Genomic DNA, 23,330 nt, shown 5'->3' on the forward strand with positions numbered 1-23,330 from the left:
CACTGGGCTGGCCCAGGGGCTCTCAGAGGGTCAATGACCCCTAACTCCAGCATCTTGCTGACCTCAGCTTTGATGCTCTCCTTGACTTGGTCTGACTGTCGATAGATTTTGTTTTTGACAGGTGCACTGTCACCAGTGTCCACATCATGGGTACACCAGTTTGTCAGACCAGAGGTCAGGGAAAAGAGGCTAGCATACTGCTGCAAGACTTGCTTGCAGTCAGTTTGCTGTTGGGCAGAGAGGGTGTCTGAGAAGATCACACCATCTACTGATCCATCTTTGGGCTGTAGGAGAGGAGGTCAGGGAGAGGTTCACTTTCTGCTTCCTGCTCCTCATCCAGCACCATCAGCATGGTGATGTCAGCCCTGTCATTGTAGAGCTTAAGGCGGTTCACATGGATAACCCTTTTGGGTGTCCTGCTAGTGCCCAGGTCAACTAAGTAGGTGACCTCACTCTTTCTTTCTAGGATAGGGTAAGGGCCACTCCATTTATCTTGGAGAGCCCTTGGTGCCACTGGCTCCAAAACCCACACCTGTTGCCCAGGTTGAAATTCAACCAGTGCAGCTGTTTGGTCATACCAGTGCTTCTGGAGCTCCTGGCTGGCCTCAAGGTTCTTGGATGCTTTTTCCATGTACTCAGCCATTCTGGACCTTAAGCCAAGCACATAGTCCACTATGTCTTGTTTGGGTTCTTGAAGAGGCCTCTCCCACCCTCTTTTACAAGACAAAGTGGTCCCCTTACAGGATGACCAAACAGAAGTTCAAAGGGTGAGAAACCTACTCCCTTCTGTGGTACTTCTCTGTAAGCGAAAAGCAGGCATGGTAACATGACATCCCATCTCCTTTTGAGTTTTTCAGGGAGCCCCATGATCATACCTTTCAATGTCTTGTTGAATCTCTCAACAAGGCCATTGGTTTGTGGGTGGTAGGGGGTAGTAAACTTATACTGCACCCCACACTCCTTCCACATGTGTGTTAGGTAAGCAGACATGAAGTTGGAACCTCTGTCTGAAACCACCTCCTTAGGAACACCCACCCTGGTGAAGACACCCAGGAGGGCCTTGGCTACTGCAGGAGCTGTAGTAGTCCTAAGTGGAATTGCTTCAGGGTACCTAGTGGCATGATCCACTACCACTAGAATAAATTTGTTCCCTGAGGCTGTGGGTGGCTCAAGTGGACCCACAATATCCACTCCCACCCTTTCAAAGGGGTCCCCCACCACTGGTAGTGGGATGAGGGGGAGCTTTGGGTGGCCACCTGTCTTGCCACTGGCTTGACAGGTGACACAGGAGCTGACAAACTCCTTCACCTTTTGGTGCATCTGGGGCCAGTAAAAGTGACTCACTAGCCTTTCCCAAGTTTTGGATTGCCCCAGATGTCCAGCTAGGGGGATGTCATGAGCCAAAGTTAGGAGGAACTCCCTGTACTTCTGTGGCACTACCACCCTCCTGGTGGCTCCAGGAGTGGGGTTTCTTGCCTCAGCATACTGTAATCCCTCTTCCCAATAAGCTCTGTGGGTACCACCGACATCTCCCCTTGCTTCTGAAACAGCTTGCTGCCTCAGGTTTGCAAGAGTGGGACAGTCTCGCTGACCCTGGCACAGCTCTTCCCTAGAGGGTCCCCCTGGGCCCAAGAGTTCAGCCTGGTAAGGGTCAAGCTCCATGGACTCAGTTCCCTCAGGGGTATCCAAATCCTCTCCCTGGGGAGAGGGGTCCTGAGTGTTCTGCTGTGTAGAAGCTGGTTCCCCAGTCTTCTTTCCTTTTCTCTTGGTTGGCTGGGCCATTATTTCAAGCTCCACACCTACTTTTTCACCCTTCCTCTTGCTCTGTGCTCTGGTTTGCACACACACCAATTCAGGGATGCCCAGCATGGCTGCATGGGCCTTTAGCTCAACCTCAGCCCAGGCTGAGGTTTCCAGATCATTTCCAAGCAGACAGGCAGCTGGCAATTTGGAGAGACCACTACCTGTTTCAGGCCAGTAACCCCCCCCCCCCAGCCTAATGTTACCATGGCCATGGGATGACTAGTGGTGACACTGTCAGCGTTGGTGACTGGGTAAGACTTCCCAATCAAGTATTGCTCAGGGGAAACCAGTGTGTCTTTCACCATAGTGACACTGGCACCTGTATCCCTCAGAGCTTCTACCCTAGTTCCATTCACCCAGGGGTACTGTAAGAATTTCTTTAAGTTGGGGGGCCACACAGCTACAGTGGCAAACTCCACTTCTCCCAAGGAGACTCGACTGGCTTCAGTGTGTTCCCAGATTTGCTCAGGGTACACTTCTGATCCCATTTGTATGCTTGCTGCCCCAGGAGTAGCTGTACTCGGTGCCTTAGGGGCTTTGTTTTGGGAGCAAGCTACAGTGAGGTGTCCTGGCTTCTTACAGTTATTACACCAGGCTTTTAAGGGATCATAGTTCTTCCCCATATATGGTTGGGGCACATAGGGAGTAGTTTGGGTCCCACCCACCTGAACAGGTTTTTGGGGCCCTTTGGAAGACTCAGACTTTTTATCTTGGGGATTCTCACCACCTTTCCGCTGGGGAGGTTTTGGGACCACTTTCTTTTGGTCACCCCCAGTGGCTGTCTTGGTCACCCTAGTCTTGACCCAGTGGTCTGCCTTCATTCCCAATTCTTGGGGAGAAATTAGACCTAGGTCTACCAAATGCTGATGCAACTTTTCATTTGTGCAGTTACTCAATATATGTTCCTTCATGAATAAATTATACAATCCATTAAAATCCTGCACACCATGTCCAGCTAACCAACCATCCAGTGTCTTCACTGAGAAATCTACAAAGTCAATCCAGGACTGGGTATGGGGTTTGTGAGCCCCCCTGAATCTAATTCTATACTCCTCAGTGGTGAATCAAAATCCCTCAATCAGAGTTCTCTTCATGAGGTTATAGGATCCTGCCTCTGGCCCAGAAAGGGTCAGAAGCCTGTCTCTGCAGTTACCAGAGAACAGTTCCCACAGGAGTGACCCACAGAGAGGTTTCTTTATTTTTCTGATGTCACAAGCCCTCTCAAAGGCTGTGAACCATTTGGTGATATCATCACCTTCCTCAAATTTAGGGACAATCCCTTTGGGGATTTTAAGGTCAGAAGTTTCCTTCCTTTCCTTATTTGTATTATTGCTGCCACCATTGATGGGTGCTAACCCCATCTCTCTCCTTTCTTTTTCTAGAGCCAGGAGCCTGGACTCTAGCTCTAATCTTTTGGCCAGCCTCACAAGGCTGTCCTCTTCACTGGTGGGTCCCCCAGTGTTCTATCTGGGACCAGAGCCACCTGTGTGGTCACTAGGTGCCCAGATGCTAATCCTTGAGGTGGAGGGTATGGGTGCACTCTCCTCCCTAGGGAACAGCATGGGGGGGTTATTATCCACCTCCTCTGCTTCCCTTTCCTCATCTGACTGGCCATCACCATGTTCAGATGGGTGGTCCTTAGCATACTCAGCCAAGAGCTCCTGGAGCCCTAGTTTGGTTGGATGCAGGCCCATTTGTAAATTTTTAAGTTTGCATAAGGACCTCAATTCCTTGAAAGACAAGTGTAAGTAAGGTGTGAGGTCGAGCTCCTCCACCAGGTCCATGTTATTATTATCACTAATAGCTAGGTTTGTCTGAGACATTCTAACCTGACAGTTCTACCCCTCTACCCGGACTATAGTGACTTTTATTTTTCTAAAATTCTAATGGGACTTAAGCAAGGCCCCAGCAAGACTTTTAGTAATTTTGGAAAAGACCAATCAGAATTCTAAAGACAATTTTTAAGAGTTCTGTCATGTGATCAGATGGTAACCAAGTAGTCCAACAAATGCAAGTTTGTATCCCACCGCTGATCCACCAATGTGAGAAAGTGGCTCTGTATATACTGTTCCTTAATAGGTACAGGGTGTACAGAGTCCACAGACCCCAAGGGTTTAACAGAGGTTAAAGTTAGATATAACCTTACTCTCTAAAGTGGTAGCCTGGTCGAGCAGAAAGGCAGTATCAGAGGACAGTGTAAAGCATTTGTTGTACACACTCAGTTAGCAAATGGTTCCACACACTCAATATCTGAACTCTAGGCCAATGGTTTATATATAAAAAATATATGCTTGTTTTATTTTAGAACCAACACTTGGAATTAAAATATACTTTCTCGACAGGAGATGTTTCATATAAATACTTTTCTATATGCAATAGACTTTAGTAAAAAGTTACAAGTAGTTGCAGTCGGCAACTCTATTTCTAAACACAACAATACATTGAGCTCAATGATAAATTCAAGTTATTTGCAACAGATTACTTTTTAGGTTACTTTTGTAATGCCAGGCCTGGATCCTAGATTCAGTCCTGGGTCAGTTCTCAGAATCAAGTGATGAAAGTCGACTTAAATACTGTAATGATTTTTAACTAATATTTAGCGATTTTAAAAGTTGACACTTAGAAAATATTTCAGAGAAAACAACCAATGATTCCCTATGGAAGAAAATGCAGGTTACAGGTACGGTACGTTCTCGTTACTTTTGTAATCCAGTACTGGGTGCCTAGACTCAGTACTGGGACCTTTATCCAAAACAGGTAAGCAATTACGTTTTCAGATATTATACGATTTTTGAAGAATATTTAAAGATTGCAGAAATCGACACTTAGAAGAAATTTCACAGAAAAACAGACAATGGTTTCCTATGGAAGGAAATTGGGTTACGGGTAAGTACAGTTGTAGAGATTTTTCAGAGTCAGTGCTGGGCACCAAGATCCAGCACTGGGAGTTCACCTAGGAACAGGTGAGTAAATTCGTTTTTGCCACTTGGCTGATTTTTGGTGAATATTTGAAGATTTGAAAAGTCCACACTTAGAAGAAATTTCAAGAAAAAGTCAGTCAATGTTACCCTATGAGAAAAATAGAGTTTGCGGTTCAAGGGTAAGTACTCGACTGGCAGAGTTGAAGTTCTGGGCCCAGACTCAGGAGTCTCCCAGGGTCAGGTAGGTACAGTTGGTTCACCCTCAGCGGCTCTAGGGCGGCCGGGTGTAGAGAGAGTTAGGCCCAATGTTATCCTATGAGGGATAGGGGGGCCTTGTTTGGTGGCTGCTGACTGGCAAGCCACGCGACTGTGGGAGCTGGGCTCCTGGTCACTTACTCAGGGCAAGTAGGGAAGTAGGAAGGAATAGAGTTTTCACTGCCAGGGCCACTCAGGCGGCTGGATGCAGAGTGCTTTTGAGTCTTCGGGCGCTCAATGGAAGTCAATGGGAAATCTCCGGTTAGGAAAAAGACTGCAAGCTCGGGGACGAGGACTCTTCAGGTGCCACCACCACTTCGAGAGGTAAGTTGGGTAGTTGGAGGATAGGTAGGTACCCCGGGATTGGACACAGAGGGCTGTGGGGCGCCGGGTGCAGGGGTGCCTTTAGGTGTCGGAAAATCTTACCCTGTGTTGATCGCGGTTGGGGTGGCACACTGGTCTGAGGCTGCAGGCTTCGTCAGGAATGTCGAGGGGGGTCCTTGGGTGCCGGACTCGGGGTCACAGTCGCCGTGGGGTCGTCCTTGTGGGTTTAGTTCACTCCGGCACGGGCCAGGCTTGGCTGGTGCAGAGTGGGCTGGGTTCGCGGTTCCGGGCTGCTGCCAGGGGTGAAAGGTAGTTTCTGAGTAGAGCCTCTACTCATGGGAGTCCCAGGGAATCAGAGTTCAAAGGTAGCAAGGTCCTCCGGGGTTTCTGAGGTTGCTGGCCACAAGAGATGCCGGGATTGGAGCAGGAGCAGGTTCGAGGTCGACAGGTCGGTAGGGCTGGGGCCAAAGCAGTTGGTGTCTCCCTCTCCTTCGCAGCTGCAGGGCAGGTCTTTGTTCTTCTTGCTCTTCTTGTAGTTTCGAATTTGGAATCTGGGGAAGGAAGGTTCAGGGTGCCCCTAAATACTAGATTTAGGGGTGTTACAGGTAGGTGAAGGCTAGGGACCAATGGGTCCCTGTCCTGTGGTGGGTACACCCCCTATCCTGCCTCTCTTGTGGGAGGGGGGCAGTAGCCTAGTCCTGATAGGGTAGGGCTCCCCATCTTCAAGATGGCGAGAGCCCGGAGATGTGCTTCACCTCGCCTCCCCCACCTGAGGGGTGGGGTTGGCAGGCTGGCACATCCCCTGTCCTTATTTGGGGTTTCCGGCCAAAGCTTCCCGCCTGAGTGGGGGGTTGCAGGGGCCTGGGGAAACTCACAGAGGCGGCATGCCTTTGAAGCTTCCCCCTGCCCATCCTGGGGGAGGAGATTTAGCACCTCACCCAGGATGTGCATTGTTGCAGGACCAGGAGAGCAGGGGCTCTCCTACCCAGGGGTCCAGCAACATGTCTGCTGGGTGGCAGCCTAGGCAGCCTCAGAGCAGACGTGGATTTGTAGGTTAGGTTCGAGAGGGCACCTCTAAGATGCCCTCTGGGGTACTGGGTACATTAAATCCCACACTGGCATCAGTGTGGGTTTAATGTGCTGAGAAGTTTGATACCAAACTTCCCAGTCTTTAGTGTTGCCATTATGGTGCTGTGGAGTTCGTGTTTGACGAGCTCCCAGCACCATGTACTCTTTAAATGGCAGCACTGCACTTACAGGGCTCAGGGATGGACCTGGGCACTGTAGGGGCACAGGGCTCTTGCTCCTGTGCCCACACCATTGGCATAAGGCACCCAGCTAGAGGGGTGACTGATGTATGCCCTGGCAGTGTATGTGATGGGCATGGCACACAGGGATGTGTGCCATGTCGACTTTGTTTTTGTCTTGCACCCAAACACTCAGCCTGCAAAGGCAGTGTGTGTGTGTGTAAGGGTACAGGGCCTCTAAGAGTGGCACAATGAGTGCTGCAGCTCTTAGAGGCCTTCCTGGGTCACAAAGCCCTGGGTACTAAGAGTACCATTTACCAGGGGCTGACATGTGGCCCAGGTTTGCCAATTTGGGTTTTGTTTGTTTTAGGGAAGGAACATAGGCCATGGGCACCTGATTGGCAGGAGCCCAGGGCACACTCATTCAAAGTACATTCAGCAATTCAGCAAAAAGTGGGGGCATACCAGGCAAGAAAGATGGCACTTTCTCACAATGATTCATGAAATGTCACTTTTTATGTCTCCCTCTCAGTAGTTTATTTTTATTTTTTACGTTGTACTGTTTGCCTTCTTTGATGTTTTTATCTAATGCTTTTATTATCTTCTTGATGTTTGCATTTGTTAAGGTTACTGCTAAAACAATAAATAAATAAGCATCTTTACTGACAATGCTGATCTTTAAGGAAAAACCTTAAAATCCCATAAAGACCGTGTGTGATTGGTCTGTCCAAACTCACATTTGGAGATCCCTATATGCCATCAAGTCTGCTGTTTCTACGGCCTACAGATGTTTCATCTGATGAGGAGACCATGTGGAAAACTCTCTTAAATCAGGTTATTAAAGTCAAATTCAAAAAATCAGTTTGATTCCCCATTCAGAAAAGAGTTATGGGTCTTTACTTAAGGTGCTAAAGAACAAGTTACTAACCTTCGGTAACGATGTATCTGTAAGAAACATTAGTTAGTTAGATTCCTCACCTTAGAATATCCCCAGGCGTCAGACTGGATCGGGAAGATTTTTCGTCAGCAATACCCCTTGCGCGTCGCTAGGCGTCGTCTGCGGCTCCGCGTCCGTCGTCGGCGTCGTGCGCCGGGATGACGTCGTCGGAGTACTTAGACGCCGCCCTCGCGCGCTGACGTCAGTTCTTGTACATAGCCTTCCGCGCCAGGAACGCAGAGCCATGCAAAGACCGACACTGGTGCCAAAAATAAAATCTAGGGGCCTGAAAGGACAACCTTAACCCTAGATGTCAGTTCGCAGAACGGGGAGGATGGGAGGGTCGGTGAGGAATCTAACTAACTAATGTTTCTTACAGATACATCGTTACCGAAGGTTAGTAACTTGTTCATCTGAAAGAAACACGTTAGTTAGATTCCTCACCTTAGAATAGATACCCAAGCAATACCATCCCCGGTGGTGGGTCTGCGAACCAAGATCACACCAGAAAGTCCTGGAGGACAGAACGGCCAAAGAAGCCATCCCTCCGGACTTGGCTGTCAAGGCAATAATGCCTGGCAAACGTGTGTAGCGAAGCCCATGTCGCCGCCTGACAGATGTCCTGCAAAGGGACTCCCCGTCCCAAGGCAGTAGTAGCCGCCGTGGCCCGAGTAGAATGGGCGCGCAGCCCAACAGGAGGGTCCTTTTTAGCCAAGGAATAGCAGATTTTTATACACAAAACGACCCACCGAGAGATGGTTCTTTTGTGCACAGCTTTCCCCTTCTTAGCGCCCACGTACCCAACAAAAAGCTGGTCGTCCACCCGGAACTGTTTTGTGCGGTCCAGATAAAAGGAGAGCGCACGTTTTGGGTCCAGCCGGTGGAGCCTCTCTTCCTCTTTGGAAGGATGCGGAGGCGGAAAGAAGGTGGGCAAGGTGACAGACTGCCCAAGGTGAAATGGAGTCACCACTTTAGGAAGAAAGGAGGGACGAGGCCGAAGGACAACCTTGTCCGGATGAACAGACAGAAAAGGAGGCTTGGAAGATAAAGCCTGGAGCTCACTCACCCGTCTAGCCGAGGTGATGGCTACCAGAAAAGCAGTCTTTAGAGTTAGAAGACGAAGAGGGCAATTGTGAAGAGGCTCGAAGGGAGCGCACATCAGGAATGTCAATACCAGATTCAAGTCCCACTGAGGCATTACAAAAGGGACAGGAGGGAACGTGTGTGTAATGCCTTTGAAAAAACGTGTGACCACAGGGGACTTGAAAAGAGAAGGCTGATCAGGAAGCCGCAAGAAGGCGGAGATGGCAGCAAGATAACCTTTCAGAGTGCCCAGGGCAGAGCCCTGCCGGGCCAGAGAAAGAAGGAAGAGGAGAACCTCAGAAAGAGGGGCGGAAAGGGGATCCACAGCCTTTGCTGTGCACCATGCCACAAATTTGTTCCACCGGCAGGCGTATACCGTCTTTGTGGAGGGACGCCTGGCTGCCAGAATGATATCACAGACTTCAGGAGGCAAGTCAAATGGCATCAACTGCCGCCGCTCAATCTCCACGCATGGAGGTGGAGGCTGGACAGGTTCGGGTGGAGGACCGTCCCCTGCTGCTGCGACAGAAGATCCTCCCGAAGGGGCAGACGTATCGGGGGATCGGTCAACAGACTGAGTAGCTCGGGATACCAGTATCTTCGTGCCCAATCCGGAGCCACCAAGATGACTTGGGCCCGGTCGCGCCTGATCTTCTTCAGCACTCTGGGCAGAAGTGGTATAGGCGGAAAGGCGTACAACAGACCGCAACTCCACTCGTGACGAAAAGCGTCGCCGAGCGAGTGCCGCCTTGGAAATTCCAACGCGCAGAACTGCTGACATTGCGCGTTCTCTTCGGTGGCGAATAGATCTAACCAAGGCTCTCCCCACTGCTGAAAGAGGCCTTGCACCACTTCGGAGTTCAGACGCCATTCGTGATCCATCATGCACCGGCGGCTGAGTTCGTCTGCTCTGGCGTTCAGAGAGCCCGCCAGATGTTGAACCACCAGGGTGACGCCCTGGTGTTCCAGCCATGTCCAGAGGTGCAGAGCCTCCTGACAAAGGGTCCACGACCCCACCCCGCCCTGTTTGTTGCAGTACCACATGGCGGTGGTGTTGTCCGTGAACACCTGCACGACACTTCCCCTGACAGAGGGAAGGAAGGCTTTCAGTGCAAGCCGGATCGCTCTCAACTCCAACAGGTTGATGTGGAGACGAGACTCCGCCGGAGACCAGAGGCCTCTGATCTCTGCCTCTCCCATATGGCCACCCCATCCCAGGAGGGACGCATCCGTCACTACGACATGCTCCGGTTGGGGAAGGAAGAGGCTCTTGCCCTTGACCCACTCGCGGTCCGTGAGCCACCACTGCAACTGCTGTGCAGTACCCTCCGAGATCAAGACATGGTCGGACAGGTTGCCGTGATGCTGGGCCCACTGAAACTTCAGGTCCCACTGCAGAGCCCGCATGCGCCGCCTGGCGTGATGCACTAGTAGGATGCAGGAGGCCATCAGCCCCAGAAGCCGCAACACTAGCCTGACCGAAACCCGGGATAGAGGCCGAAAGATGGGAATCAGGGCCTGTATATCCCGGACCCGCTGTTCCGGTGGATGGACCCGGAACTGCGCCGAATCGAGAACCGCTCCGATGAAGAGGAGCTTCTGAGAGGGACTCAAGTGTGACTTCGGCACGTTGATGGAAAACCCCAGCAAATGCAGGAGATCCGCCGTAGTCTGGAGGTGGGAGACGACTGCCTGGGGCGAGCCCGCCTTCAACAACCAGTCGTCGAGATAGGGGAAGACTGGGACCCCTGATCTGCGCAGATGAGCTGCGACCACCGCCATCACTTTCGTGAACACCCGAGGGGCACTGGTGAGGCCGAAGGGGAGCACGGTAAACTGAAAGTGCTCTTGGCCCACCGTGAACCGCAGGTAACGCCGGTGGGCCGGCAGGACGGGGATATGGAAATATGCGTCCTGCAAGTCCAACGCTGCCATCCAGTCTCCAGGGTCTAGGGCAGCTAAAACCTGAGCCAACGTTAGCATCTTGAACCTTTCCTTCCGGAGGAAGGCATTGACGTTCCGGAGGTCCAAGATAGGGCGCAGGCCCCCCTTGCCCTTCTTGGGAACCAGAAAGTAGTGGGAATAACAACCACGACCTACTTCTGGACTCGGAACGCGCTCGACGGCCCCCTTGGCCAAGAGAGCCGAAACTTCCTCGCGGAGAAGATCCAAATGATCCCCCGAGATACGGTGGTGCTGCGGTGGCATGGCTGGAGGGGTCGTCTCGAAGGGGAGGGAGTAGCCCCTTCGGACGATTTGCAGCACCCACCTGTCCGATGTTATGGACCGCCAGTGGAGCAGGTGATGGCGAACTCTGCCGCCCACTGGCGTGGTATGGGCCTGAAAGCTCGGACTAGGAGGGCTTTGAGGCGGATGCTGCCGGGGTGGAAGTGGGCTGACCACGTCGGCCTCCATTTCCGCCACGGCGGAAGCCACGTCCGCGACCGCGCGCAGGTTGGTTCTGCGGCTGGTGGCTTTGCGGACGTGAGGAGGCGCCCCTTCCTTGGCCACGAAAGGGGCGAAAAGCGGAGGTGTGCGCCCGCGGAGCCGAGAGGCCCAAGGACTTGGCCGTAGCCCGGGAGTCCTTAAAGCGGTTCAGCGCACTGTCCGCCTTCTCACCAAACAGGCGAGTGCCATCAAAGGGCATGTCCATGAGGGTGTTCTGGACATCCCCGGAAAATGACGTGGACCGCATCCAGGCGTGGCGGCGGAGCGCCACCGTGGTGGAAATCGCCCGACCTAGCGAGTCCGTGGTGTCAAGCCCACATCTTATGGCGTGCCGTGCTGCATCCCTCCCATCGGCCAAAGCCTGGGTAAGACGCGTCCGGACCTCCTCCGGACACAGGGGCAGCACGTCCTCCACCGTATCCCACAGGGAATGGGAATAACGGTCCAAGAGACAGGCGGTATTTAAGGACTGCAGGCCCAAACTAAGGGACGAGAACAGTTTCTTGCCAAACTGCTCGAGTCTCTTGGAATCCCGGTCCGGCGGAGCGGTCGGGAAGGAGGATTGGGAAGTAGAGGCCTGGATAACCAGACTCTCGGGGGTGGGGTGTTGGGACAGGAAACTGGGGTCGCCCGGAGCAGGGCGGTGGCGCCTGGCAACGTTCCTATCCACAGGAGGAACTGTGGAGGGCTTGGACCAGGTGCCCTGCAGAACGTCAGTGAGGGCCTCGTTGAACGGCAGCAGAGGCTCAGTGGAGCTTGCTGAGGTTTGAAGCACCTCAGTGAGGATGTTGGTCCTCACAGCCACGGCAGGCAACTCGAGCCCAAGGGCCTCAGCCGCCTTGCGCAGCACCACAGAAAATGCTGCACCCTCCTCCGAAGCCACGGTCGGAGGAGAAGTGAATCCAGCGTCTGGCGAGGTGTCCAGCCCGCTGGCCTCCCCCAGTTCATCTGCCCAGTCCTGAGAAAGCTGTGACTGAACAGCCAGAGGGTCCTCGAACCCCTCCCAGTCGCCCCCTTCTTCCGATTCCTGATAAACAGGAGGAATGATCGGAACCGGACTGTAGAGATGGTAGGACTCAAGCGGCGTCGGATGCGGCGTCGGCGGACGCCGTGCCGGCGTCGGGTCCGGATGAGGGCTAAACTGGGGCGTCGGCGTCACAGGCGTCGGCGTCGGTGGCGCCGGTGACGGCGTCGGTGGTTCAGGCGTCGGCGCCGGTGGAGGAGTGACTAGGTCAACCGGCGTCGACTGGGGCCCAGGCAAGGGCCCCGCGGGGACCTGCGGCGTCGAGACCGGAGTCGTCGACGGCGCCGGGGCCGGAGCCGCCGGCACGCGAGGTCGCCCAGTCGAGTCCGCGGGGCCCGAAGGCGCGCCAGCGGGCGTCGACGGCGGGGCCAGGCTCCTCATGGCCGAGAGGAAGGCACTGATCTCCGCCGGCGCCGCGTCAGCCCCAGGGACCGGAAGGTATGGGGGCGGACGCGGCACCTGCGGCTCCGCCGGAGCCGCGGGGGTGGAACCACTTGGACCCTCGGCCGAGTCGCGCGACCGGCGAGGGGAGTCCGAAGAGCGATGTCGCCGCTTGGACTTCTTAGAGTGTTTGGACTTACCCGACGACTTGGAGCCCGACGATCGATGGTGGCGTCGGCTAGGGCTCCGCGAGCGATCCTTGGACCTCCTCCTGGACCGGGATCGCGCACGACGCGGAGCCGAGTGGCGAAGCTCGAGAAGCTTGCGGGACCGCTCCCGCCTAGCCTTCGAAGTCAGGGCCTGACAGTCGTTGCACGACTCCGCGTCGTGGTCGAGGCCTAAGCAGTAGAGGCACCGGCGGTGGTGATCGGTCACCGACATCAGTCGATGACAATCTTCGCAAGCCTTGAACCCAGGCATCCTACCGGCACCAGATGTCGACAGACAAGGATCAAAAATGATCAAAAAGATTTAGTCAAAAAAGACTAAAAGGGGTAGCTCTCCCGGATCTGCGCTTACTGGCGCGGAAAAAAGAAGAACTGATGTCAGCGCGCGAGGGCGGCGTCTAAGTACTCCGACGACGTCATCCCGGCGCACGACGCCGACGACGGACGCGGAGCCGCAGACGACGCCTAGCGACGCGCAAGGGGTATTGCTGACGAAAAATCTTCCGGATCCAGTCTGACGCCTGGGGATATTCTAAGGTGAGGAATCTAACTAACGTGTTTCTTTCAGATAGTACCACACACCGGAAACATGCATTCACACACATGCATGTGCATACAAAAGGAAACATGCGCATATACTGGTTAAAACGTACGTAGAATGTTCCTCAAAATAACTAATTGAAGATTTAGAGTGCCTCTCACGCTGCAACAAATCGGACAAATTCAAACCGAGCTACTTTAAAAAAGACACAGTCTGCTTAAATAAAGGAATAAATGGGATGATCGGATTAGCGTAAATGCCATCAGATGCACAACAGTGAAATGCAGGACACCTACCTCATCAAAGGGTTTTGTGATGCTGGTTTCCAGCTGCCAGTCTAGTGTCCTCCACACCTTCAGGCTGCGGTCGTCAGCTTGGGAGGCAATATACTTCCCCACAGGATCCCAGGTCAGCCCTTTTACCAGGCCCGAGTGCCCCTGCAAGGTGGCAATAATTTCTATCAGAAAGAAATGTACATTAAAAGGTCGGTTAAAATTAACACACAGAATAGAAAAGATAAACTAAGCATACAGACAATCTTGGCGCACATTCACAATTAACCTGCTTTGTCCGAAGCAATCGTTCCCATTATAGTTGTGTTCTTTTAAAAGAAATTCTTCAGTAGGAGAATCACATTAGACAAGAGTTGAGCCTTGGTACTATTTGTCAATGATCCAGTTCTGCATTGTCCTCATTAACAATAAAGGGTTCTACTAATTTCAAGTCTAGTTCACGACAACTGGTGCTTTTATTATTAGGTACGTGTAGGAAGCTGGCTCTTTATATAATATACCAAAACAAGGTATATTGTGTGGAGAGTCCCGGTATCCCCTGTGAGTGGACAGGGCCTTGCTTTAACAATCCCAAGGTGCTCTTTTTAAGGTAGTTTGGTCTAGCAGCCCTAGTCTTATCAAGGAGGAGTGTTAGATATTTGTTGTACAAACTGTCAATACATGATACACACACTCAATTAAGGAGATCCACCCCGATGTAGAAAAATAACATGTATTTTTATATAATGTTTGACATCAAGAACTTCGTTGTTGGGTAAGTACTTTTTAAAATAGTAGTTTTGAAGAAAACAGGTAAATACACTAGTATTGTCTCTAATGCTGTTGTGTTATCCTAGAAGGACAAACACATATAGTGATATAGTGCATACAGGTACTTAGCAGCAACTTATAGGAACAATCTTCAGGAGTTAATATAAGAATGGGGCAAGGTCCATGGCAGCAGCAACAGGTCACCTTCGTAGGTTATGGGGTGGACGGTAGCAGAGGTGCTTGTTGGCATTGGGTGCTCCGTTGGTTTCAATGGGAAGCGATCCTGGGCAAAAAGATGCTGCAAGCTGGTACTGGGTGTCGGAAGCTGGCTCTGTATGTACTATACCAAACTAAGGTATAGTGTGCACAGAGTCCAGTGAAACCCCAAAGGTAGGCAGAGGTAAGAGTAGATAGCACCTTACTCTCTATTTGTTGTAGTATGGGAGAGCAGTAGGGCTTTATCAGAGGGTAGTGTTAAGCATTTGTTGTACACACTCAGGCAAGAAATGATGTCACACACTGAACAGAGACCAATTTGCTTGTATAAAAAATATTTTGTTATTTTATTTCTAGAACCAAGCCAGGCCTGGTGCAAGTAAGTGAAATAATACTTTACAAGTTTTCATGCAGTGAATTACAGTTGAATGCAGGTTCAAATGCAGTTGGTTGAGTAACAGGTAAGTCAACAGTTCGAAATTAATTTTTTAGTTACTTTACAGATTACTGTACATGTTACTTTTTGGATTATTTTTAAGTTACTTTTGCTAACCATATATGCCTAGATATCACACTGGGACATCTCCTAGACAAAAGCCAAGTCATGCAGTTTTTGGATATTTGCAGATTTTCAAGTTTTCATACAAACCAACTCCACACTTAAAAGATTTTTCAAAGAAAAGTAGACAATGCTATGGAAGAAAAGGAAGTTATTGGTTTGCAGGTTAGTACTTTGTTGTGGGAGTTGGTATTCTGGGGTTAGCACCAGGGTTCCCCCAGGGTCAAGGATGCACTCTTCAAGCACCCTCAGCAGCACTAGGGCAGTCGGGTGCTGCTTTGGCATCGGGTGCCCTGTTGCTTTCAATGATGATTGCCAGTTTTGGTTTTTAGCTGCAGGGTTGTCCAGGAAGTCTTCCGGGAGGAACCAACAGCTGGGCAGGTAGGTTGGCGGGCTCAGGGACATAGGTGCACTTTGGGTTCTCTTCTCCAGGGTGCAGGGCGGCCGGATGCCGGGGTGTCTTTTAAGTTCGGTTTTCACCTTACCAGGCCACTCGAGGTTGGAGGGAGGGGTTTCTCCATGGAGAGGCTGCAGGCGACGTCGGGGAGTCGTGGAAGGGTCAACCCACGGTGGACTCAGGACTCTAGAGCGCTGGGGGACCTTGCTGGGCCACCTGGATTCGGGCCGCGGGCGTCGGGTGAAGGGTTGGTTCCAGGTGTCGGGTTTCTTTGTCCTCAGCAGGCTCAGAGTCTGTCTTGGAAGATTCTTTTGAACAGAGCTGCAGTTCACAGGAGATACGGTTTTTGCTGCAGGCAGTCAGTCCTCCTAGGGTTCTGGAGGTCGCTAGCTGCAGGACAAGGTGACTTTTGGCGCAGGATCTTTGAAGACTGCAGATGGGCCAGCAGGGCTGGGGCCAAGTCAGTTCTTCTCTGCAGTCTCCTCTGCTGGGCGTCTTCTTTCGTCCTTCTTCTTCGTAGGTTGCGGGAATCTGTCTTCTTGGTTTCGGGCTGCCCCATAAATACTGTATTTAGGAGGAGTTTTAGGGGTCTCGAGGTCAGTAGTCAATGAGCTACTGACCTTAGCGTGACTAGACCCTTAGTGTGCTCACCCCACCTGGGGGAGTGGGCACACTCCCTAATCCGGATTGGGGAGTGCCACTGAAGAATGGGGTTCACCTCGCCTTCCCCACCTGGGGGGTGGGTTGGCAGAAGTGAGCACACCTTCTAAGCTGTGCTAAATTTCCCGCCTGTCTATCCCCCGAAAAGAAGGGGAGACAGGAAGGGGGCCTACTCCTCAAAGCATGAGAGGTTGGAGGTCGCATTACAAAGGCGGAAAGGCCTTTGACGCTCCCCTGCTACAGTTGGCTCTTCCTGACCTGGGGAAGGTGTGACTACCTCCGCCCAGGAAAGACTTTGTTTCTGGGCTCAGGGAGTGAAGGCTCCCACCCCATGGGTCCAGAAACATGTCTCATGGTGGCAGGCTGGATTACCAGTCAGGGAACCCACCAGAGGCTGGTTGTTTTTCAGGGGGCAGCTCTAAGAAGTTCCCTGAAATTATTTTTCATTACATCTGACACTGGCATCAGTGTGGGTTTAATGTGCTGAGAAGTTTGATACCAAACTTCCCAGTTTTCAGTGAAGCCATTATGGTGCTGTGGAGTTCGTAATGACAAGCTCCCAGCACCATATACTTTTAATGGCATTACTGCACTTACAATGTCTAAGAATTGGTCTAGACACTGTAGGGGTATAGGGCTCATGCACCTGTGCGACACTACTAGTATAGTGTACCCAGCTAGAGGGGTGGCTAACCTATGCCAGGGCAGTGGGTTGTAGGCATGACACACAAGGATGTGTCTCATGTCGACTCTTCACTTAGTTCTGCACCAAAACACACAGCCTGCAATTGCAGTGTGTGTGTGTAAAGGCACAAGGCCTCTAAGGGTGGCACAATAAGTGCTGCAGCCCTTAGAGGCCTTCCCTGGCCACGGTGCCCTTGGTACTCATGGTACCTTTTACAAAGGACTAACATGTGGCCAGAGAGGTGCAAATTGGGGGTACAAGGTACAGTTTTGGGAAAGAACACAGGCCCTTAGAACCTGATTGGCAGGGACCCAGGGCACATCAAGTCCAAGTGCATCAGAAATGTGGCAAAAAGTGTGGGGGGGGGGGGGCTTACAGCAACAGATGGCCAGCTTCCTACAGTGGGGGACCAGTCTGGTTGAACCCACAGGGGGCCTTGGTCCTTGAGATGATCGAGCACGTAGGGACACTGTCAGTCCAGTTCTCCTCAGGATGTGGGGGAACTATTGGAAATTTCTTTAGGAAAAGAGATCTTGCACTGGAACCCTGACTAGCGGGAACCCACTGCCCTTTCGTCAAATAGCATCAGGTACCAGGCAAAAAGTGGGGGTGACAATGTTAGGTCCGTGCTTTGGGAGCAACAAGAAGCGTGACCCGATCGCCGGGGGACAGTTGGAGTAAAAGGAACCAACCCTGATCCCGATGAGACTTGAACACACGGAGATACGCCGTCCTGCTGGTGGCCGTCCCACTGGGCCCCAATCCCCGGACTAAATTAGTGCTGAGTGGAGCTATTATGCAGACACTGCGCCGGCTGGGGACCCAGGGCGTGTACCGCGCTCCGCTGCAGAGTTTCCCACTGTAACCACAGCGGCAGCACGCATCTTACGGCGGCGGCATTTCCGAAGGGCAGACACGATCCCTGAAGCTGCGTGGAGCTGCAGCTTTGAGGCGCCGCGGTCTGGAGCGGCTCTGCAGACCTTCGGCAGCTGTGCACGGTACCCGGGCGCAAGAGCCCCCGCAGCCGCTTGGTTCCGGATTGTTCTTGTTGCGGTGGCAGACAATTAGTGCGGACCGCCTGCCTAGCTTCCCACACTGCGGGAGAGCCCTGGGGGCAAGGGAAGACTCAGTGAACTTCTCCCACCGGGCCCGCCATTTTGATCTTGCGAGGCGCCGATGGACTGCACCGAGGCAAGTAAGTTGAGCGGTGTGTACGCATAGGGATCCCTTCTACCCTGAGGGCCAACCGCTGGTGCTGGTGACATGACTGGTGTGACACCTGCGGGCGCGTCGCTCTGTGTCTGGTGATGTGGCACGCCTGGCGCTTACCTGGGCCCTGAAGTAGCGTTGTTCCTGCCAGTACCTTTGGCCCTGGGAGACGGCGACTTGCCTGACGGGCACTTCGCTGCTGTGGCAGCCCTACTAGAGGAGCTGCGCCCTGGGAACTCTTCGCAGCCACCCTGATGCCTGAGGCAGGGCGAACTGCGCAGAGAGATAGGTGACTGTCCTGGCCCGTGCTGCGAGAGGGAGCTGCTGAAGGGGCTGAGGTGGACATTGTTACACGCCCCGATTATTCTGCTGTGGCCGCCTGACCACATTGCTCCAGCGCCCACGCTGTGGTGAGCGGGTTTATGCTCGGGGGCCCGGAGCCCAAGTTTTATACACGGAACGAAGCACAGGTGATCTGTATTGTCCCACACACGGTTACCACTCGTCAGGCTGGGGACTGTACTCGCGTCCTGCGGGAGGCTCCGAGACTCAGCTACGAACATATGGGATAACGGCCCACCCGGGAGGCAGAGACTTGGCGGCCATCTCGCTGGGTGCTAGTGTTGGACGGATGGGCAAAGTTGACAAAGCGCAATCGAAGCTGTCGTTCGAGCAGAAAAGGTCAAAGTCACGGGACACTTCCGCCGAGGACACAGCCATAATGCAGGAGCCAGTGACGGAAGACGTGAATCCTGATATTCGGAGTATGCTGTTGGCCATGGAAAAAGGCCTGCAAAGTGGTATCACAACACTAGGCAATAAGATGGATGCTTTATCCTATAAGATGGTCAGAATGGCTGAACGTCTTGATAAACACGCCGCAAGGCTCGACATGTCTGAACGTAAGATAACGGAAGTGGAGGAGGCGCACACCACCCTGGATACCGAACATAAACAACTTGGCAGTGTACTCAAGATCTTACAAGACAAAGCGGAGGACTTGGAGACACGCTCTCGTCGTTGCAATCTGAGAATTACTGGCCTGCCGGAGACTACCCCTACTGGCAACATGGAACAATTCATAGAGAAACTGCTTGTTACCTTGCTGGGTGAAGGAACTTTCTCCACTATGTTTGTGGTGGAGAGGGTCCACCGATCCCTGGGACGGCGACCGCCTCCTGGGGCGGCCCCTAGACCCATTATCGCAAAACTGCTTAACTATTGTGACAGGGATGTTGCGTTGAAATTGGCAAGCGAAAAGCAGCCTTTGGCTTATGAGGGCTCCACGATCTCCTTGTTCCCAGACTTCACGATCCGTGTGCAGGAAGCGCGCCAACAGTTCGTTCCTATGAAGAAGCAGCTCCGAGATCTGGGCATCGACTATGCCGTGCTGTATCCTGCAAGGCTCCGGGTTAACAGACAGGGCCGCTCCCATATCTTCACGTATCCAAAGGCCCTTCAGAGGGCCCTGAAAGACTGGTCCAAGGAACAACACCAAAGTCCAGAGCAGCAACTGCTGGATGAAGCGGCGGGAGGTCATTAGAAGAACAGGACTGAACGCAGTGCGGCACTTTGTGGCGGTAAGTATGGTCTTGGGACAAGTGCTTTGGCGGTGAGAGTTCCCATGTGGGGGCCCCGGCGGACTGGCTGCTGCAGACAGAGAATCCCCCTGGTTGCTTAGCGCTGAGGGGAGTCAGCCTGGGTTTGACCCACAACCACCAATACATGTCAGGGTTGGGGAGGGCACTGGGGAAATTGCTGAGGGATAGTTGGGGCATAGGCTCACAATCACGTTATTGATTATAATTCAATGGGACTACTTCTTGACTATTGTGAATGACTGCCTTTCATGCTTGAACCAACACATTCCGTGATAATGCCTAGAAATACAACACCATGCCTCTTATTGTGGTCGGGGTTAGTAAATCTGCGAGTCATGTAGTTACACACTTGATCCTGGACGGTGGCTGGGTCCTACCAAGTCTGTATAGTACTCCTTGTTATACGAGCCACATCCGCCCACGAGTGAATCACATTAGGGAGGGAATTTTGCTCAGGTGGGGGGGGGGGGGGGGGGGGGAAGGGGGGGAAAGGTGGTTGATTTGATGTTCCAGGGGAAGTACCGCGGCCAAGTTGGGGTTGGTCTGATGACGTGAGTGGGGGGGGGGGGGGGGGGGGGGGGGGGGGGGGAGGGGGGGAGAACGGGTTATAAGAATTGCAATGTTGTTTTTGTTGATTGTTGATTTTAACCATGTCGCACACAGTGTTCAGGACGATTGTTCACTGCACAGGTCACTTTGTAAATTCAGTTACTGCATTTTTCATGGTGGAACCCAGTCACGTTAACAGATCTGTGGCACTAGATACCCTCCGAGCACTCACATGGAACAATATGGGGCTTAACGACCATAGGAAGCTTCGCAAAGTCTTGAACTACTTGCACAGACATAATATTGACATTGCTTTTCTGCAGGAGACCCATCTCCCAATCAATAGCCCCCGACTCCGCTGCAGAGGTTTACTAGGTAATATACACGCTTCAGGTTTTACTACTCACGCGAGAGGGGTGCTGACCTGGGTTAACCCTAGAGCACCATACTCATTGGTGCCACTAGATATCGACCGGGATGGCCGATATGTCATTTCTAGATGTCACGGGAGGGGCTTAGATCTAGTTCTAGTGAACATTTATGGCCCAAACTACGACTGCCCGGAATTCTACAATGCGTTAGCCGCCACTACCAGCAGCCGCACCGATGGACACGTCCTTTGGGGTGGCGATTTTAATCTGGTTAGAAACCCCAACTTGGATCGGTCGGGGGGCCCCGCGAGACGCCCCTCTGCCGCAGGTAGAGTGCTGGAGAGCGCCATGGTCGAACTGGATCTTTGCGATGTCTGGCGTATGAGGTATCCGGACAGGGGAGGTTACACTCATTACTCAGCCTTCCATAATCTGCACACTCACATCGACTACTGGTTGGCTTCCTCAATTCTTAATTACCACACTAGAGAGTGCACGGTTCTTCCTCGGACTCTGTCGAGCCATTCCCACCTCTTGATAGTGCTCACCACGCCTAAGAAAACTATTCTGCCATTCACTTGGAGCCCCCCCCCCCCCCCCCCTATTCCCTGCAAGACTCGGTCTTTAGGGAAGTACTGGCTGAAGCTATAGAATCTTTCTTTTCTATTAACGTGGGATCTGTAGATAACTTCCAGGTTGTCTGGGAGGCCTTTAAGGTCTATATACATGGCGTCTCATTAGCCAAACACTTGGGGGTGCTCCACTCTATCCGACAGCGCCTGGTTGATTTAGTAAAGAAGCTAAGAGACTTAGAAAAACATCAATTAGCGTGCGCTGATGAAGCAATATCTCAGGAGATTAAAACAAGAGAATATCACGATGCGGCCGATAGCGAAGTTAAACAGCAAGCATGCTACGGCGATGGTTTACGGCGAAAGTGAGCAGCCGGGCTCGGTGTTAGCTCACCTACTGAAAAAAAAGCGTAGCAAAACACAAGTCACCAAATTAAAGTCGACGGAAGGCGATAAGTTAACAGAAGAGGCGAACATCGCAGAAAGGTTTAAACAATTCTATGCTGAGCTATACACTTCCCGCTCCACCGGCACGGGGGGTGAAATCTTTGACTATCTCGAACATATTAAATTACCATTTCTCACTAATACACACCGCGAGTTTTTCATGAGGTCTATAGAAAAAGACGAAATACAACTGGCCCTGTCGGATATGAAAGCCTCGAGTGCCCCAGGAGTAGATGGCCTCACAGTAGCTTTCTATAAGGCATTCTTGGATATTCTACTCCCATACCTTTCCGCGCTGTTTGATGACATGTGCGTCTCGGGCACAATGCCACCTACGATGCGGGATGCAAATATAGTTGCCATACCTAAGCTGGGCAAGCCGCTGGATGAGTGTGGTTCTTATCGCCCACTCTCCCCGCTCAATGTTGACACCAAACTATTTGCTAAGATCCTAGCTAATCGATTGGTTCCTCTGGCTCTGACACTGGTTGCCCCGGAACAGGCTGGGTTCATCCCGGACAGGAACCTCACCTACAATCTCCGCACAGGAACCTCACCTACAATCTCCGCACAGTCTTTGGGTCGCTACAGCATGTCCGGCAGGACACTAAGGCGGTCGCGGTCTTCCTGGACATGGAGAAGGCCTTTGACTCAGTCGAATGGCCCTTTATGCGTCAAGTGCTAACTAGAATGGGATTAAGGACAGTCCCTATGCTAGAATAAAAATGGGAAATTTGGTGACGGACCCCATTGCCATTACCAGAGGAACGAGACAAGGATGTCCGCTGTCTCCCCTATTATACGCATTCGTGACAGAGCCCCTGGCCTGCGTGCTGAGAGAGTACCACAGCCACAAAGGCGTTCGATTTCCAAATTATGAGCTCATGGTGTCCATCTATGCGGACGACACCCTACTTTACGTCCGTCACCCACAAAATAACCTATCTTCAGTTTTAAGGGAGGTGGTGCACTTTGGAGTGCTGTCGGGTCTACGGGTTAACTGGCCTAAGTCCATTTTTTCCCACTCACACTGCCACAACGCCCTTCGAACTGGACTACCCATTACAATGATCCACGGAGGCGATACGCTATTTGGGCATCCAGATACATTCTGATTCGGGGACGATATTTAGGGAAAATTATGGTGCTGCTGTCAGCAGGCTGAAAGATGATGTCGAAACTTGGATCAAATTACCCTTGTTTCTCCTAGTTAGGATATCAATCATGAAAATGGTGGTGCTGCCCTGGTTCCTGTTCCTCTTCACAAATATCCACATGATTTTGCCTAGCTCCTTCACTACATCGCTGATAAGACTGGCCTGGGCGGGCAAGCAACCGCGGGTTAAATGGCGAATACTTACTTTACCATATCATATGGGGGGGCTAGGCGCGCCAGATTTAAATTTATATTATAGAGCGGCGCAAAGCACTCAAGGGTACTACTGGATGCATGGCTCGCCGGACGTCCCACACCTTCGCATAGAAACGATCGTCGCAGACCCGCTGCCTCTGCCGGCCTTGCTTTTCGAATCCCCAGATCGCAGAACTGGGATACTGGATTCTATTAATTCGACTCGCCACGCCTGGCACCATTTACTCCAACTACAAGCAGGAGCTTACCTGTACTCCCCGGCTATGCCCATTGAATGGACTCGTTGGCTCCCCCATGCAGAGATAAAGGGGTTCTCGAGCGCTGAGCTCATTAAACATCCTGACCGCTGTTGATGTCTTCCACGGCGGTGTAGTTTATAAATGGGAGGAGCTAGTGGGCCGGGCTACCACTACCACTCCGCTGCAACAGTTCCAGTTCCATAACACGCGACATGCACT

The 23,330-nt window shown here is 52.2% G+C and overlaps 1 protein-coding gene across 1 annotated transcript in view; it reads right to left on the reverse strand.

Moving 5' to 3' along the window:
* HIRA (histone cell cycle regulator) overlaps positions 1-23,330 on the reverse strand; it is a 424,028-nt gene that overhangs the window by 274,878 nt on the left and 125,820 nt on the right. The window contains exon 7 of the mRNA XM_085632815.1: positions 13,488-13,648. Within this exon, the coding sequence (XP_085488941.1) occupies positions 13,488-13,648 (161 nt within the window). The remainder of the gene's footprint in view (positions 1-13,487; positions 13,649-23,330) is intronic.

This window comes from Triturus cristatus, chromosome 11 (genome assembly GCF_964204655.1).
Source record: "Triturus cristatus chromosome 11, aTriCri1.1, whole genome shotgun sequence".
Classification (NCBI taxonomy): Eukaryota; Metazoa; Chordata; class Amphibia; order Caudata; family Salamandridae; genus Triturus; species Triturus cristatus.